This window comes from Oryzias melastigma, linkage group LG8 (genome assembly GCF_002922805.2).
Source record: "Oryzias melastigma strain HK-1 linkage group LG8, ASM292280v2, whole genome shotgun sequence".
NCBI lineage: Eukaryota > Metazoa > Chordata > Actinopteri > Beloniformes > Adrianichthyidae > Oryzias > Oryzias melastigma.
In genome coordinates this window covers 18564735-18581486 of record NC_050519.1, presented here as the reverse complement: position 1 = coordinate 18581486, position 16752 = coordinate 18564735, and the positions used below count along the sequence as shown (strand labels likewise).

Genomic DNA, 16752 nt, shown 5'->3' with positions numbered 1-16752 from the left:
CCAAAGATCAAAATAGTGGATGAAACTGTGCAATGTCACATTCAGGTGTTGATTTTCTGCGAATGTGCAAAACTGAAAATATCTCAGGTTTGTGTCTATTTTAATAAATGTACTTGTCTTTTTGAAAAACTGTTTCATATAGTTAAATTATTATAAAACAAACTCCAGTGTTTGATGTGTTAAAGCTTCCAGCTTTGCAATGATTTTCAATCACTCTGGTTAAGACTTTTTATGAACTTCAGGGTTTGAATCCTCTGAATTCTTGAATGTTTCCATATATTTTAAAATAAGTTTTAAATAACTAGTTTAATTCTTTTTTTTGTCTTTTAGAAGCAGGTGTTCTGGGTGATGTAGTTCTGTACTTGTTTTGGAGGTTAAATGTAACTACAGAGGTGATTGAGTTCCTCTTGTTATTCAATGACAAATAGACTTTTTCCTAAATTTATGAGAAGCTCACCTAAAATCTGTTTGAAAGTTCCACTCTGATCACACAACCAAAGAAGATATGAGGTGACAGGACACCAGAGTCTCCATTCTGCCAAATATAAGAGAAATGACAGATAAAATAGCTTGAGGTCATCTTTTTAAATCAGTCATGAAAGTTTCCTCTTCAGTGGACATTTAATGCTTTACAGCTGAACTACAACTATATGATTCTCAGCTCTTTTGGTTCCAGATGGTTAAGAAATTTAATTTTGATCAAACTAATTAAATGGTCTTTGATTAGATTAAAATTTTATTACTTTTTTCTACAAAGAAAAAAAATCCATCCATCAATTCATTATCTGCTAATCCAGAGTCAGGTCAGGGGAGGGCAGCAGTCCAAACTGTGACATCTAGTGTCAGGAACCATCAATGTAGGACCCAAAATCCAGGACATAGGGCTTGGTGGCAGAAACACAGTAAACATTTGATAAATAAACTTCAACGTGACAGATTAAAACTCAGCAACAAACGATGAAGAACTGTAATCCAGACATTTAAGTACACAGGATAATTATTGAACTGACGACCGGTATACAGGTATACATGATGATCAAGATTAAACTAGTGTGACTGACTGAGGGAAACTCAAAGCAGAACATGATCAAAACCCAGGAGCACAATCCTCAGTCCATGCCTCCATGTCCACTGAAACTTGTTCCAGTTTAGCCAGAAAGCCTGCCAGGTGCTCCCATGCCAGGTGAAAGCTTCTTCCAGTGGGACAGGAGGCATCTCAACTGCACCTCAACAGCAGCTCCTCTAATTAGAGTTCCTCCCCAAAGTTTTGACTCTAGCTTTTTCCTACACCTTTGATCACTCACGCTTTTTTCCTTCTTTCATTTTGATATCTGCTGTTTTTATATTAATTTGAAATTTGATTTACGTATTAGGTTTGGTGACTTTTTGGCCTTTTTTAAAAATCATATCAAACGGGGAGATGTGAATGTTCTAGAGAAATATTTTGGAATAAGTCATGCTGCCCACGGTGACCTGTCCCCCCACCAACCTGAGCACACAGCATTAGATCATGATAAGTGGACCATGCATCAATGGAAGAAGGGGGTAAGTTGTGCACTCTTTCATATCACATGAATGAACATTTGTGTCACTGACTGAAGTTACCAGTTCATTTCAGCTGCTTTTGATTTGTCTGGGAGCTATAAACCTGAAACGGAGGAATAAATGGTTATTCTTTGGTCCTTGTTTAGTTTCATTTGTTCATTTTGTGTATAATATATTGGTTTCGAGTTGATGGTTCAATAATTGATCAGTTTGTAGTTTCTGTTTTACTTCTGTGACTTCTGGACTTTTTGTATTTTGAGAATTATTTAGTCAGAACATTTTTGTTAATCTGTTATAAACAACAAATGCTTATGAACTCTATATGTTGATCTTCCTCCTGTATTCTGCAGAGACAGGCCCTAAAAAGCAGCAGATGGAGACATCTGTAGCTTGTCCTCCTGTGATGCATTTAATGTCTGAATGGCCTATTTAGAACAGAAGCTAGATTAACTGTACTGGATTCCTATCTGTATAACCCAGGAGGACAGTTGCAGTAAATGCACCTTTAACTTCCTTGTCCTCAAACTTTATTTTTGAATTTAAAATCATGCCAAAATAATTCTATGCTGAAGGCAGGTTTGATTGCTTTTTTACAAGGTTGTAACCTCGTGTTTCTCTCTGCATCTCGGGCCCAGTGGGGCACATGAAGGGATTCACGCCTTCTGACTAAATGGAGGAACTGAAACGCCTGTTTGATTTGTGACCTTCGTTTCAGAAATCCTCCCTTCACATCCCTTCAGGGTCTCTTGTTTTTCTGCAGTGTGTGTCACAGACATAAGTTCAGAGGGAGGTAACACTGCAGCTGACCTCCTCTGCTGTCAGTCTGCTTCAGTCATGGACAAGCGTAACTGTCCGCAGGGCCAGAACTGGGACATTCTCCTGAAGGTCTGTTTGAGTATCCCAGTGGAATCCACTCGTAAGTATCATCAACTTCTGTAAGTTTCACACAATATATAAATAGATTTTTGGAAAAAAAATTCAACTTGTTGCAAGTCTGGCTGTAATCTCAAACGTTTAATTGTAAGTTATTTTATCTTATTTTTTTTGTCAGTTTTGTTCTTCACCAGTAGAATGACATAAAGATGTTGGTCGACTGCTAATGCTTTAATTAGTGTACTAAAACGGTGTTAATTTGTGACCCCCCCGTTAGCGCTGAACCCCACTCTGTGGATTTGTGTGGTCCTGGTCATCATCGGCTCTTTTGTGATTCTGGCTCTTTGGTGTGTCATCTTAAGACGAAAAAGCAAGATGAAAAGTAACTCAGGTAAGCACTAAATGGTTCATTTTATGTTTCATTTGATGCTCATCACACAAAAATGTAATAAAATATTTTGTTAATGTTAGTAACCACATTGGAATGCTACAGTACAACAGATTTTAGGGAAGCGATGTCACAGTTGGTTTAAAAAGTAAAACAATGCAAACCAAAACTTACATTAAACTTTTTTAGGTGTAATTTGTAACAGCCCATGTGTCTTCCTTAAAGGAAAGGGTGCAGAGCAAGTCTCTGAGAGTCCTGTGGAGGTGATGAAGTGTGACATTCATCACAGTTAGAAACTCCAGAGTTTCTGTTCTCGTCTCATAGACCTCCCATGGGTCAGCACCACTCTCCTACCAGCTATTTTGGCTTCAGCACACATCCGTTGGTTGAGAAGAACACATAAGGCCTCAAAACTTCTTAACCAAACATGTGACAAGGAAACTTTTGAGTCAAGTGAAATCTGCACATTTACCATCAAAGTTAGAGAGAACTTGAACTGAAGGAGTTTACCCAAAGACCTAATTCCGCAAGTGAAAGCTCGACAAATTATGCAGAATGACATTTATATCTGAATGTTAAAAAGATGCAACCTGAAGTATTGGTATTGGTATGAACTTACTAACGGAAATGCATGCATAGTATGTTTTTTTTTAGGGCAAATGCCAATTTTTAGTAGTCAAGAGGAGCATTAACTAATATTTAGGTCTAATATTCATTTTCAGTTCAAAATATTTGATTAAATCCCCAAAATATTAAATTTCAAATAACACAAACTGTAACACAAAACTTTGTTTAAATGCTGTAAGTATGTCTTATTAAAAAGAAAAAGAAATGACAAAATAATTATAAGAAGCATCACTTGTAATGTTTTTTTTTAATTGTATCATCCTGGCCAATTCACAAGTTAACCCCTGATTTCTATAATTTTTGTCTGATCTGTTTTCATTCATGTGAACATAAGTGAAATCCCACAGGATTTATTATATCCGTCCAACTTTTTCAGCTTCAGGAGATTTAATTGTGTTTATAGGAAATTCTTTCCTTTGATACTTAGAGGCTCCTAAAAAACAACCACACACCGTAATGTCCCCTCCAGCAGACGTAACGGGATAATGCTGTTAAAATATAGATCACCTGTTCTTCATGCTCAAAGATGAAGTCCATCCCTCCAGCAAATGTGTCTTCTCTACACTAGAGTGCAGTGACAATATCCCGTCTACCACCACATCTGACAGTTTGCGTTGTAGCTGATGATGTGTAGTTTGATCAAGCTTCCTTGCAGTGGTAACCCATTCCATTCCATGAAGCTCTCTGTGCACGTTCCATGAGCTGATCTAAAGGTCACGTGAAGTTTGGAAGTCTGTTGTCATTCAATTTGCAGAAATTAGAGACCTTTTCTGTTGTGGCCAAACTTTCTTACTCAAAAGGGTTCTAAAATTTGACAGAAGAGCTGGACCAGGAGCAGATTTTGGTAATTCATCTCTTAAAAGAAAGAAATAACATGAAATAGGGACAAAAGCATGCCTTGATTTTGATTGAAAATTACTTTAAAATAGAACATTATGGAGTTTTTGTTTCAAAACTGGTTTTTGTTTTCACTCTACCGTGATTTCCACCGATGGGTTGATGTCCCTCAGGGAAAAACTCAAACTCAGGAAATTGAAAAAAAGGACTGCCCATCTTAGAAATCACACATCAATATCAGAAAAACGACACATTTTTACATTCTACATGTATGCAAAATAACTTTCTGCTCCTGAACAATAGTGTGCCATCTATGGGGAGACACCTGAACTACATGCAAATAAAACAATACGAGTAATCTAAATCGTTTATTCCAGTTTGGCGGGCCAGATTAAACAGTTCAACAGGCCATATGTGGCCCAGAGGCCGTAGTTTTCCCACCCCTGGCCTAGATGCTCCCAAATGCTCTATCTTATGATATCTCGCTGAAATTTATTGAACTTCTGAAAGCAGCTCATTCTTTCAACAATGTCTTACAGAAGCATTCTGCATGCAAAAGTGCTCAATCTTAGACACGTGTGGCAGCAGACAATAAAGAGACACTTGAATTCAGGAATTAGATGGATCTGGTTGTATTTTGTGTATTAATGAATATCTGTCATTTGTGTTGCAGAAAATGAAGTGACAGAACTGGAACTCCTGCAGACAACAAAGGCCAACTTTCATCCACCAGTCTCCAAAATAAAAGGTCAAGCAGAGATGTTTCAAAGTTCTGCAGAGCCCCCGTTAGCCCTGGCTCAGTTTCATGCAGAAAGCCAAACAGGATCAAAGAGGGAGGAAGACGTGATAGTCTGCAGGGGCCCCGAAAGACAAGCGATGTCGGATCACAGAGTCCCACTTCCTGCCACAGAACTGGGTGGCACTGCATTGGTTACAACAAAAACGGTGTAGCTGTGTGTTTGTGTTCTTGTTTATGATACCGGATTAGGAACCAACAGCAGAGTGAGCACAGGTAATTTTATAACCCAAAGACTCCTTTTGATTAAACTTGCCAATGTTGCAAGTTAGTTTCAGTCTTTTTTTTGTTTTGCTTCCGTCATACTTTATTTCAACTGTAATAGTAATATCTTACTAAGTTTACATGTGTGTATATACTTGTCAGCAGGTACAGTTGAGAAAAGTATCACACTGTAAGGACCTACTCTCAAACATTTTTATTCATGCACACAGGCTGCTAGAACTTTTACAAGAAGACTTGGTTTAAGAGGAAGCAAACAGCAGATGTTGTTGTGCTGTAAAGCCTGTGAAGTCCTTTTTTGTTTCCAGCACAAAATCCATTGACTGTAAATGAGAACTGGACTGAGTGACCCCTCTCTTGTGGTCCAAACATGAAGTACCTGTAAGAAAAAAACCCAAAATCCCATAAACGTCTATTAAGAAATGAGCGGCTATCTCTCAGTCATTAGAGTTGTCAGCATTACCACTCTTGTCTTAGTGCAACTTATTCAAATTATAAACTGACCAATCCAATATCTTGATAAAAGTACATTAATTGACATATTCTCCCAAACCTACTTTCAAGCAGTAGGGGTGTGGCCCTCCAACAACCTCACTACTGATTGGTGGGAGTGGTTGCCATAGAAATGCTGACTCAAACCCATTCGGAACCATCACTGCTTACTGACAATTTCTGGTTCCAACATAGCAACAGAATTTATTTAATTAAATAATTCTCCAAAGTTGACATTACTTGGTCCACTTCTCATTCAATCAATGGTAAAATCAATTCCTGCGAGGATTGTTTTTTAGAAGTGTAACATCAGAAAGCGAACACTCAATGACAAGATTCCTAGAAGTTAATGTGATGTTGAATTTTCATTGAAACCTCTAACATTGTTGCATACAAACACTTTATTAGCGATAACAACATGAGGGTGTAAGAAGAATGAGAGAACATTGTATTTTCTAAAAGATTCATGACATAGGCTGAATTCCGTAACAGAATGTGTCTGGGTCTTCAGAATCTGGGCTTGACTTAGGTTAGATGATGTTAGTTTGATCTCAGTATGTTGAGATGTGTTATGTATCATGTTTTCATACTTTTCTGAAATGTGTAGATGATCTTTGCATCGCAGTCCTTTAAATTGTCGTATGGTGATGATGCCTTAGAAAGCTCTATACGCTCTTTTTCAAAAGTGATATTAAAAACTATAAGAATCCTCACACTTGTGCCATATTTTAAACATTATTCAGTATATAAAAAATAATCACACTCATATTCCAGAAACTCTTAAAACAAATTAAAACTTGTGTTATAAAGATTTACACTAAAATTAAAGAGATGGCAGAAACAAATCCTAAATCTCTGGAAATAAAAGAAAAAAGAAAGTATTGATCATCTTCATGTAATCAGTTTGATAAATAATCAATCCACTGTGTAGTTAACTTTATTTGACAAACATCTGTACAATAAGTCTAAAATAGGTGAACATATACATCTGTAGCTCTGCTGTCCTTACAGCAGCAAAGGTTTATTTACATAGTACTGTTTTAATATATTTATATATTTAATTCCAAAAATGTTCATACACACATTTAACACAAACGTCCTTTCCAAAATAAACATATTTTCCGTCATTGTTTGGGTTTATTTGGAGCTCACACCATCAAATCTTTCCTCTTCTATTACCTCTTGACACCTGGATTAATTTCCAGCTATGAAAATGTGTGTTTTTGCTTTTAAGTGGATGCTAAATTAAAGTAATTTTGTAGCTGAAGTGGTTGAATACATATTTACATGAATAGACATCGAGGAGTTAAACATTTGTCAGTGTTACAGCAGATAAGATTATGATTTAAAAATAAAGGTGAAGCATCTTCTCTATAACACGTAAAATGATCCAAATTGATGTTTATCTTTAAAAAAAAACCAATGTTGAAGCTTTAAAGTCTCTCTTAAGCAGCCATTAATTAAATAAAGACTTTACTAAAAGAGTTGCATTGTGAAAATAAAAAAAGCTATACTCCATAAACAGTGAAGTTGTTATGCTACAATTAAATACAATCCTATAAAACAAGGAAAATTATTTAACATGCATTATTTTGTCCGTTGTGTGAGCAGGTCTGGCGTGTAAGTGGAACGAATTTTAAGATTCATGTAACAAATTGGTGTAGAGAAGCGTTTTACTGCAGGTGGTTTGAGTGTTAGGAAAATGATTGTGACCTGGAACAGGAACATCTGTGTAAAGCTTATTTTTCTCTGTCATTATTGTCCTGAATCAGAGAAAGAGAACGCACAGATACCTGATCTGGCTCATTACAGTCTTCTCTGTCAGTATAATCCACTGAAAGCTGGAATCACAGGTAAGTGCTGGGATCCTCTGTGACAGCCAGGTGGAAGTACTCGGGCGGACTTTCCTTCTGAAGGCTGTTGTTTCTGTCCCTCCAGCGGATTCTGGTGGACAAGGTCTTCCTCTTTTCAATGGTCTCCTTCCCGCCTTCACGCTTCTCCAGACTGGAAATGATCATGTCTGCCAGGTCCTGCTGGAGCCGCTGGAAGTTTTCCCTTAAAATTACAATTAAATAGTTTTGTTAGAAAATGGTTTGAAAGTCAAACTTTATTAGGATTGCAATGTTTTAATTAGACTTTTACCATGTAATTGAAAGTTTAACAAGTTATTTTTTTTATTATTTGTTAATAATCCAAATTAAGAATATTATTATGATAAATGGTATATGCTTATTATTGTTATACTATTATCGTTAAAGGTCTGCTGTGTGTGCTTTTACTTTTACTTTCCTGTTTACGCCTTGGTTGTAAAATGCTCAATAAAAAAGAATTAACTGGATTTTGAATTTAACAACTGTAAAATCTTACAACTGGGACAAGCTTTGAACCTTATTAAATAGTTAAAGATGTTTATTAATCTGGATCTTTATTGTTATATGAATCTAATAAGGTGCAAGATTATTTTTAAGGTAGATTAGATCACTATAAATAGTTGTAGTTACATTTTCATTAAATTGAAAGCTGATAACTTTTTGAAATACCATATTACATAAATAGTAGATTGAGATAGTTCATAGAAATCTCTTTGCTTACGCTGTTGGTGGTGCAGGCAGGTTGTAGTTGCCCCCCGTCACTCCTGTTAACCAGTACGTCATCTCTTTACCTTTACCCTGCAAATATGTATGAGGAGAAAAGAAAACTCTTAAGCAGAAAATATAATTGACTCATTTATTATTATTATATATCTATCTGCCAATTCACGCAAACTAACAGGCAAAACCATATAAACATCCTGTCACCCACCTTCAGATAGGTCTCTCCTCTCTGCTCAAACTCAAACTTGCAGGCTGTCCTCTGCAGGATTTTGATGGTTGATTGGCTCACATGGATTCTCAAAGCTGTAAGAACAAGTGACATACAGTATAGCTTTAAACTAGGTTGAGGTAAAACCAAAATCTGCATCCGCAGTTTCTAAATTAAATATTTTGGTCTTACGCAGGCCAGTAGACTCCATGCGTGACGCCGTGTTGACCGTGTCCCCAAAGAGACAGTACCGAGGCATCTTGTTTCCCACCACTCCTGCTGCACAGGGGCCTTCACACAAACACACACAGATAACTCAAACATGTTACTTTCTCTTGTTAAACTCTGCTTCACAAGCATATCTCAGAGGCTTTTCCATCTTTACAAATCTTATAGTTTCTGTTTTAATCATTAAAGTGAACTTTTTCAAGAATTTGTAGCACCAATAAAGGAAGTAAAAAAAAATCTAATTTACATTTAACAAGAAAGAAGAAGGTGCTGTAAAGTTTTACCAAAAATAAAATGAAATACACATTTTAATCTCATTTACCAGACTCATAGAAAGTGAATTGTTTTCATTTGTTTATTGATAATTCTACTTGGATGGCTGTATATACTAAAGGAAAAGGAGCCTGTTGTGGGTTAAATTTGAATTCTAACAGTTACCACTAGATGTCACAAATATACATTGTTCACTTCATGATGATCTGCATTTAAAAACCTTACTCAAAGATGATTTGAATACCCAGTTTAACTCTATATCCTTAGTTCCAACCACAGATGCATTTTGTACAACTTTTAGAACTCTTGTGGTCCAACTGTGAAAGTTTAACAAATAACCTCTTGGTTTCAAGGCAGGCACTAACTGCCTAGGACATTGAGGTTTAATGAAAAGTTAATTTGAGGAAATGTTTTAAATATTGCAGAAATAACACCATTTAATTAAATCTATACCCAGGATTATTTAGTACCTGAATGCACTCCAATACGGATCCACAGAGGAATCCCAGGCAGGTGCTGCAACTCAAAAGTTCCCACGAATGACAGGATGTCCAGAGCCATGTGGGCAATGTCCACTGCATGCCGGTCCCCATTCCGGTTGGGTAAACCGGATGCAACCATGTATGCATCTCCTATTGTCTCAACCTGGGGAGTAAACATGATATAATGTACAGGTTAATTTATTAAATCAAAATCCAGACAAAAGAATGCAAAACCAAAACTGAGCCAACAAACTACCTTGTAGACGTCATGGTGGTCCAAGATGCTGTCAAAGTTCTTGTAGATGTTGTTGAGCATGTCCACAACCTCCATGGGAGTGCTATAGTGGCAGAGGGTGGTGAATCCCACGATGTCACTGAAGTAAATGGTCACCTCTTCAAAGAGTTCTGGCTCCACCCGACCGGTCTCCTTCAGGGAGCGCACCACAGGACTGAGGAGAGCCGAGCACAAATGTTGTTTTTAATCCACTGCAATTTAACTACACCGGCACTTCTAGATAATACTAATAATGACTTTTTTAAGGAATCAAAGAAAAAGCAAAACTTTTCTCATCTGGTTCTTTCTTTTGTGATTGCTCTTTTCAGAATTGTCTAAACTGTAGTGATGCACAGTAGACTGTTAAACCAAAGCATCAGCGAGGTAAAAAGTTGGGGTCTAGATGCACAAAGTTTGGCATAAAATAGGCGTATAAAATATGAAACATAGTTGGGCTACCCGGGGAGCAGCATGAAGTTGAGGCGGTCGGCTCTGTCCCTCTCAGCTTTGTACAGAGCAGTTCTCTCCTCCACCAGATTCTCCAGAGTCCTGGAGTACATCTGCAGACGACGGATCAGGTTGTCCATGTATGTCTCAGTGGCTTGGTTGTGCAGATTACTAAGATAAATAATTAAAGAATATTAACCAATGTATGCTTTTAATAATAAAAATGTACCTCTCAGTTCAGAACAGCTGTAAAGTTGGGTCATGTTCCCACTAGTGTGTTTACAAACCTGAAAATCTTTCCCAGAGTTAGTTCTATTTTCTTAAAATCTGGCCTCCGTTCAGGATCCTCATCCCAGCAGTTCTTTATCAGCATGTACAGCTGCATACACAAATCAGAAGAAACAAGGAATTATCCTTTACCTGAGGATGGGTGATGTTTTTGGTTGTCATTTTAAACTTGTGAGTCTTTACCTCAATTTCTCTGTCTGATGCTCCTTCAAAGTTAAGTTCTGGTCTGAAGAAGTTGTTGTTTCTGGGATATTGAACTCTGTACATTTTCTCTGCAAAAGTGAGAGGAAAATATAAAAAAATTTAAGTTATTGCAATATATAAATAGATACGCGTTGTTGTTTAAGACAGTATTTTGGTGATGTACCTGCTGAATCGGAGCAGTACTGTGTATAGAACGGGGTTTTCCTCGTAACTATCTCGTGGGCGATGATGGCGTAGCTGTAAACGTCGCCTTTCTGGGAGACTCCATCTTTACGAAGATGTTCTGGGGCGGTCCACAGATCTGAGAAGAGAGGAGGAGACTTTGTTCTGACTGTTGACATGAATCATCAGGACTCACAACAACGAAAATCCTTCTCACCTTTGAGCGGCTTCAAGATCGTGTGGCAACCAAAGTCTGTGATTTTGACCACCATGCGGTTATCAACCACACAGTTGGTTGATTTGAGGCGTCCGTGGACTGGGATGTTGCTAGTGTGGAGGTATGACATCCCCTGTGGTAGACAAAAATTATAAAAATCAAACTATATGCTTTTCTTATAACTTCCTTATTCATTAAATTGTTGTTAATTTAGCTGGTCTTGGTACTTATTAAACATTTAGCTGTAAAAACGTATTAGTTAAAGTTGATAAATTAATAGTGGTCATGTTTCTGAGTGGTTTGTAAATATTACACACAGTTGAAGCTGGATTATCAGTTTTATAATGGCTACCATGTTGATAAGTTTTAAGCTAACATATAACAAACTTTTTGAAAAGTTTTTTTAACAAATTTAGTTTTACAACAAAATAATTACAAAGTATATAGAAATTCTAAGCTTAATTCTGCTCTCCCCCTTTCAAGCTGAGACAGAAAGTTTTTTATGCAAACGCCAAGTCTAAGTTCACTTTCTATGATGTGGACACTCATTTTGTCAGTCAGTATGATTGTACCGAAAATGCTGTTCTGAATTTAACATCTGCATAAGTTTATTTGGTCTTCTTTTTTTTGGTATGAAATGAATATAACTTTTTTCTGTTTCTGTTTGAAAGAAAAACATTAATTTAAAATCTAAATCCCCCCTTGTTCAGTTGTCATGGATGAATTTAGTCAAGAGGTGTTACCGTGTTCACTCCTAATGTAAAGAAGAGCTGATTTACATTATGGGGCGGCCTGTCGAGTAATGATGTGATCTGGCACCAGTTACTAAGTAGGTATTACCTCAAGCCCCAACATGAATAGTCTTGCAAGAGTAACATGCAAGAATACTGCCTGGAAAACATCAAGTTGTGAATGTGTCTGCTGGTAATAGATGGTTAGAAAATGTATTCTTAAAAAGCAAAAGGTTGTAAACATCAGATAAAAATTAAACAAAGGATAGTAGGTTTGGAGGTTAATCCACATGTAACAGAAGGTAGCTTTCTGGCAGATAAATTCCATTGTCAATCAATGAAATCACCACTTGCTCTCGTTATTACTTGTCAAATATGTTTTTTACATTTTTTTAGTGAGATCACATATTGAGTAAGGACAATCTACTGCTGTCCTATTCTTGTGGTTTGTTTGAGGGGAAACTCAGCAACCAAAAACATGTATCAAACTGATTACATACTTGTAGATAAGACATTTAATCTTAGACTAGATGAACGATGGAAAAATGAATAAATATTTAAGATAAAGATAAACAATCCAAATAAGATTATGGTGCCATACCTTAGCGATATCATACATGACTGAGATCTTGAACTCCATGTCCATGAAGGTTTCATCTGGGTAGGATATCCTGTCGTTAAGAATATACTAAAAACAGGAAAAGAAATAAAGTTCACATTCATCACCCAACATGATCATGTAACAGAAAAGTGGGACACTTGCTCGTCAATCAGTGCTTGTGCAACCTTAAGATTACTGGTATTTATCCTCTTGCTATTAACGTTGTCTAAACTGTCATAAATGATCAAGTGGGCAGTAAAGTCGGGGAGGAGGCCGGAAAAGGGGACAACAGCCGGTGTCATAAATGACAACGTTGACAAGGGACTTGAATAAGGTCATGGACGTTTTATAGGAAATCACCCATCTTGCTTCAGAATGTGGGAATAAAGAAAAAAAATTATAATCTGTATTAAATGTATATTATTTATGGCAAGTTTAAAAAAAAAACACAAAAACCCACATATTCAGTCCTACAAATAAAAATGGAGGCACTAATAATGGTAATAAAGGTGAGAAGTTCAGGTGAAGATGGAAACAGATCTTACCCTGAGAGAGCCCCTCTGACATAGCTCAAACACGCCAAACACGCCGTACTCAAACTTCACAGTCCCATAAAACTTTGTGAGGTTGTAATAGTCGATGCGCAGCAGCTGAAACATAAATAGAAAATGCCATTAAAAAATTGTCATTAATATATGTTGTGTGAATGTCTCCTACAAAGGTGACTTACAGTGTTAAGTTCAATCTTTTGCTCCTCAGTAAAATCTCCATCTGGGTGTCTCAGCTCTTTCAATATAACAGGCTGAAAAAAACCCAAAGAGAATGAACTTCATCTGTGTTATTTGTTTAAAAGCTAAATAATGATTTGGACATGAACTTGATGATACCTTCTTGTCGTAGCGACCACGATGAGAGAAGAATGTACTGTCCTTCCGCTTATCTTCATCAATCTGTTCCGTAAACACATCATAAATGTTCATGATTGTAAAATGAAAAACCACAGGGCGTAGTTTCATTGGTTTGGAAAAAACCTGCTCACCCTAACAGAGTTTTAATAATCCTAATTCCGTTGGGGATTCATTTCTCCATTGAAAATATTTAACAGAAGCTGAACAGAAGGGATTTAATGTCATGGTGGTATTTTGGTGAGTTTTTCAAACACAATTGTCACTAAGGTATGGATGATTTTAAATATGTCTATTGGGCTGACTTGGGGCCACTTTTTGAGTATTCTGGTGAACTTCATCCAGTCCAGACAGGAAATGACTTCACTGAACCTTAGTTTTTTCCAAACTTAAAAAAATAATTGGGTTCATAATGTTTCAGCCCTAACACCGTTGTAGAAATTAGATCTGACCACAATTTTAGGTAAATATGTGGTTTTATGTAGTGAAGTTGGTATATTTTAGGTGAACCGTTTATGTGAGAAGCCATCTAGTGGTTGTTTTATGAACTCCCCTTGACTCTGATTAGTCTCTTTAAAATTTCACTTATACTGCAAATGCATTTGTTTTTTGTGTGAGCTAGTTAAAAATGCATATCTGTTAACTATGTACTGTTGTGTTGGTCAGATCTTTGTATTTAAGTTAACTTATGTGTTCTTATGCTGCTAGGAATCACATCAGGTTGTAGTTTTTAAATATGCAACTGTTTGTTGCTTCAAATTACTGTCTTATTAGGCTTAAATACTTCAAAAATCTTGTTTTAACTTTGTGTTTGCCTTCATATTATCTATGTTTGTCTTCAGTTTTTATTTCTCCAAACTTTCATCTCAGGAATTGACACGTGGGTCCTCAACACAGCGACTTGACAGGACATAAAAATGCCAAATAAAAAGAAATTTTATTGTGATCCATATATCTAGTTCAACAAGCTAAACAGACAAACAATCATTTGAAATATGTTTGTTTACATGTTTGTATTTCTCTGAATTGCTATGGGAAAAGTAAAACATTTTTCAATAAGATTAGGTTTAGTTCTATTCATTAGTTTATTCCTTGTTAGATAACATTGGTTTAGCATACATTAAGTCTGTATGTGTGTTTATTTATGAGTTCAGTTTTGATCATTTTTTGTGTTTGTTGTTCTGTTGATTTATTTCTGCTCTAAACCCATTTAAACTGATATTCAGGCCATTTTCTTTTTTCGATGATTTAGCTCCAACTATTCTTGATCATTTCTAGATGGGATGTCATTGAAAGATGAGATTTCATTCATCTATTTTTGTATTGATCTTTTAGAATAAATTGTGGTGTTTTGCGTGAAAGTCAATTTGTGCCTTTAAAAAAAATTCTTATAATTATGCATCGATGAATGAAAACTTGTTTAGGAGCTCTTGTCTAATTGCTCACAGTAGAACAGTATGTAAAAAGGGACCAAAAGAAGTGTGTGAACAAATACTTTTGTTATCATTCCTGCAGTTTTTGCTTAATAATGTTTAGCAAATTTTATAAAAATGTGTTTGTAACCAAAACTGGCTTAACCAATTGTCTCTAACAAGCTGGGGAATGACAAATATATTTAAATGCATATATGTTTACAGCTAAAATTGTTTTTTGAAAAAGTAAAATTGAAAATAATACAAATGAGTGCATATGAACAGAAAGCCAATGAAAAAACACATTCAGAAATATGTTTTTGTTCAAGTGTCACCTTTCCAATCAAAATTCTTAGATAAATGAAAAAGAAACTTAAAACAATTGGAAATATTCTACTGTCTCGTAGTATTTCTTCAGTGAGGGAGTAAAAACATTTACCGAGGGTTATGAAGGACCCATTTGACCAAGTTCTCTGCTGTAAATCTTGTTTTATCTGGTGTATGTGTTAATACAGACACTCAGTCAACTTGCCTCCAAGCAGCTGACAGAACTCATCTTTCAGTCAATATCAGGCTTTTGTTTGACGTATGTAGCAGTTTATGACTGGTGGAGGTTTTGTAATATTTGGTGGTGACAGTTTGCTGAGTTTATCACAAATTGTAGATTAATTCATTGTTTTTGAAATTGTGTTTCACCTGGATAAAGTATGTTTTCCCAAAGATGCTAATGCCATCAGATATCCACTACATGATCTGAATCACTTTAATCCTTGTATGTTTAACTGAATCAGTCTGCTCTTTCGTGGGAGCCTTTTTATCTTATCTTGACTCGTATATCTTATCAGTTATCTGCGTTGGCTTAGAGTTATAACCTTTTGTGTTGATGGTACTCACCTTCAGGGAGACCTCCTTCTCATCCAGAGGACCAATCAGGTGCGGCTCAATGTGGGACCACTTCATCTGCATCAGGCGCTCTTTTCTGTTCTGTCTAACAGAATTTGTGGACAATACGCGTGTACATTACATCTTCTCACTTTTTAAGTTATATTTAAAACACTTGTTTTATTTCTGTCACTAACCCCCCTCTGATGCTTACCTGTAGAAAATGAGAGCAATGGCTGTCACCACCACAACGCTGACACCCAAGACGATCACAATGATATCTTGAGTGCTTAAGTCTGCAAGCAAACACAAGAAGTGATGTTAAAAAGAACCTAACCCACACGATAAATCCAGAGAGAAGACAGTTAATAGTAGTTTACAGTAAATGTTTAGTTTTAAATACTGCTGGATCTTAATGTTTAGTCATCCAATCAATCCACTGCTGTTTCTGATTCAGAATTGTCCATGAAAGTCCAAATTTCTCTGTTTATTGCCATGTTGTTCAGTTTGGTCTTCTTTAAGTCTTGTCTGCATGAATAGATGTTTATTTTTCCATTCCTTTTACTTAAAAAAATGTATTTTATATCAATGTTAAATGTTTGCATCCAGAAAGAATCTTACAAATATCAAGAAGTTCAGTGGAAAATATTCAACATTCTTTGTAACATTTAAGATGATTTACCTTCTGTATTTTCTGGTTCGTCTCCAGGCAGTTGACCGTCTTTCCACGGCAAGGCGGGGCTGTCATGCCACATTATGGTAATATTTTGAGATGTATCAAACACTGAAAGAGTTTCATACTAGGAAAGCAGACAAAAACATTGAACATCTGGTCATCTTTTCCTCCATTTTCTCTCTGTACTTGTGGTCTCACCTTGTCATTCTGAGCAGATGTGTAGATGAAGGAGAAGTTAACATCTCTGTCACCGTACTCATCGAGCACATAGCTTCCTGCCATTCCTGCTCATGGGAATCACATAAATGCAAAAACATAGAACACATATTTTTACATCCTACAAAAAAATCAATTCCGTTCTTTAATTAAACCATTAAATACATTATCT

At 36.2% G+C, this 16752-nt stretch overlaps 1 protein-coding gene across 1 annotated transcript in view; it reads right to left on the bottom strand.

Annotated features, from left to right (window-relative positions):
- Positions 1-6455: 6455 nt before the first annotated feature.
- The window catches only part of gucy2c (guanylate cyclase 2C), an 18481-nt gene continuing 8184 nt past the window's right edge, over positions 6456-16752 (bottom strand). Inside the window, exons 9-27 of the mRNA XM_024272400.2 lie at positions 16563-16648; positions 16371-16488; positions 15903-15984; positions 15701-15794; positions 13377-13439; positions 13220-13291; positions 13035-13139; positions 12490-12576; positions 11158-11290; positions 10942-11079; positions 10758-10846; positions 10574-10665; positions 10299-10457; positions 9822-10014; positions 9554-9728; positions 8775-8873; positions 8583-8677; positions 8373-8449; positions 6456-7835 (exon numbers count right to left, since the gene is read on the bottom strand). Of these exons, the coding sequence (XP_024128168.1) occupies positions 7628-7835; positions 8373-8449; positions 8583-8677; positions 8775-8873; positions 9554-9728; positions 9822-10014; positions 10299-10457; positions 10574-10665; positions 10758-10846; positions 10942-11079; positions 11158-11290; positions 12490-12576; positions 13035-13139; positions 13220-13291; positions 13377-13439; positions 15701-15794; positions 15903-15984; positions 16371-16488; positions 16563-16648 (2165 nt within the window). The 3' untranslated portion in view covers positions 6456-7627. The remainder of the gene's footprint in view (positions 7836-8372; positions 8450-8582; positions 8678-8774; positions 8874-9553; positions 9729-9821; positions 10015-10298; positions 10458-10573; positions 10666-10757; positions 10847-10941; positions 11080-11157; positions 11291-12489; positions 12577-13034; positions 13140-13219; positions 13292-13376; positions 13440-15700; positions 15795-15902; positions 15985-16370; positions 16489-16562; positions 16649-16752) is intronic.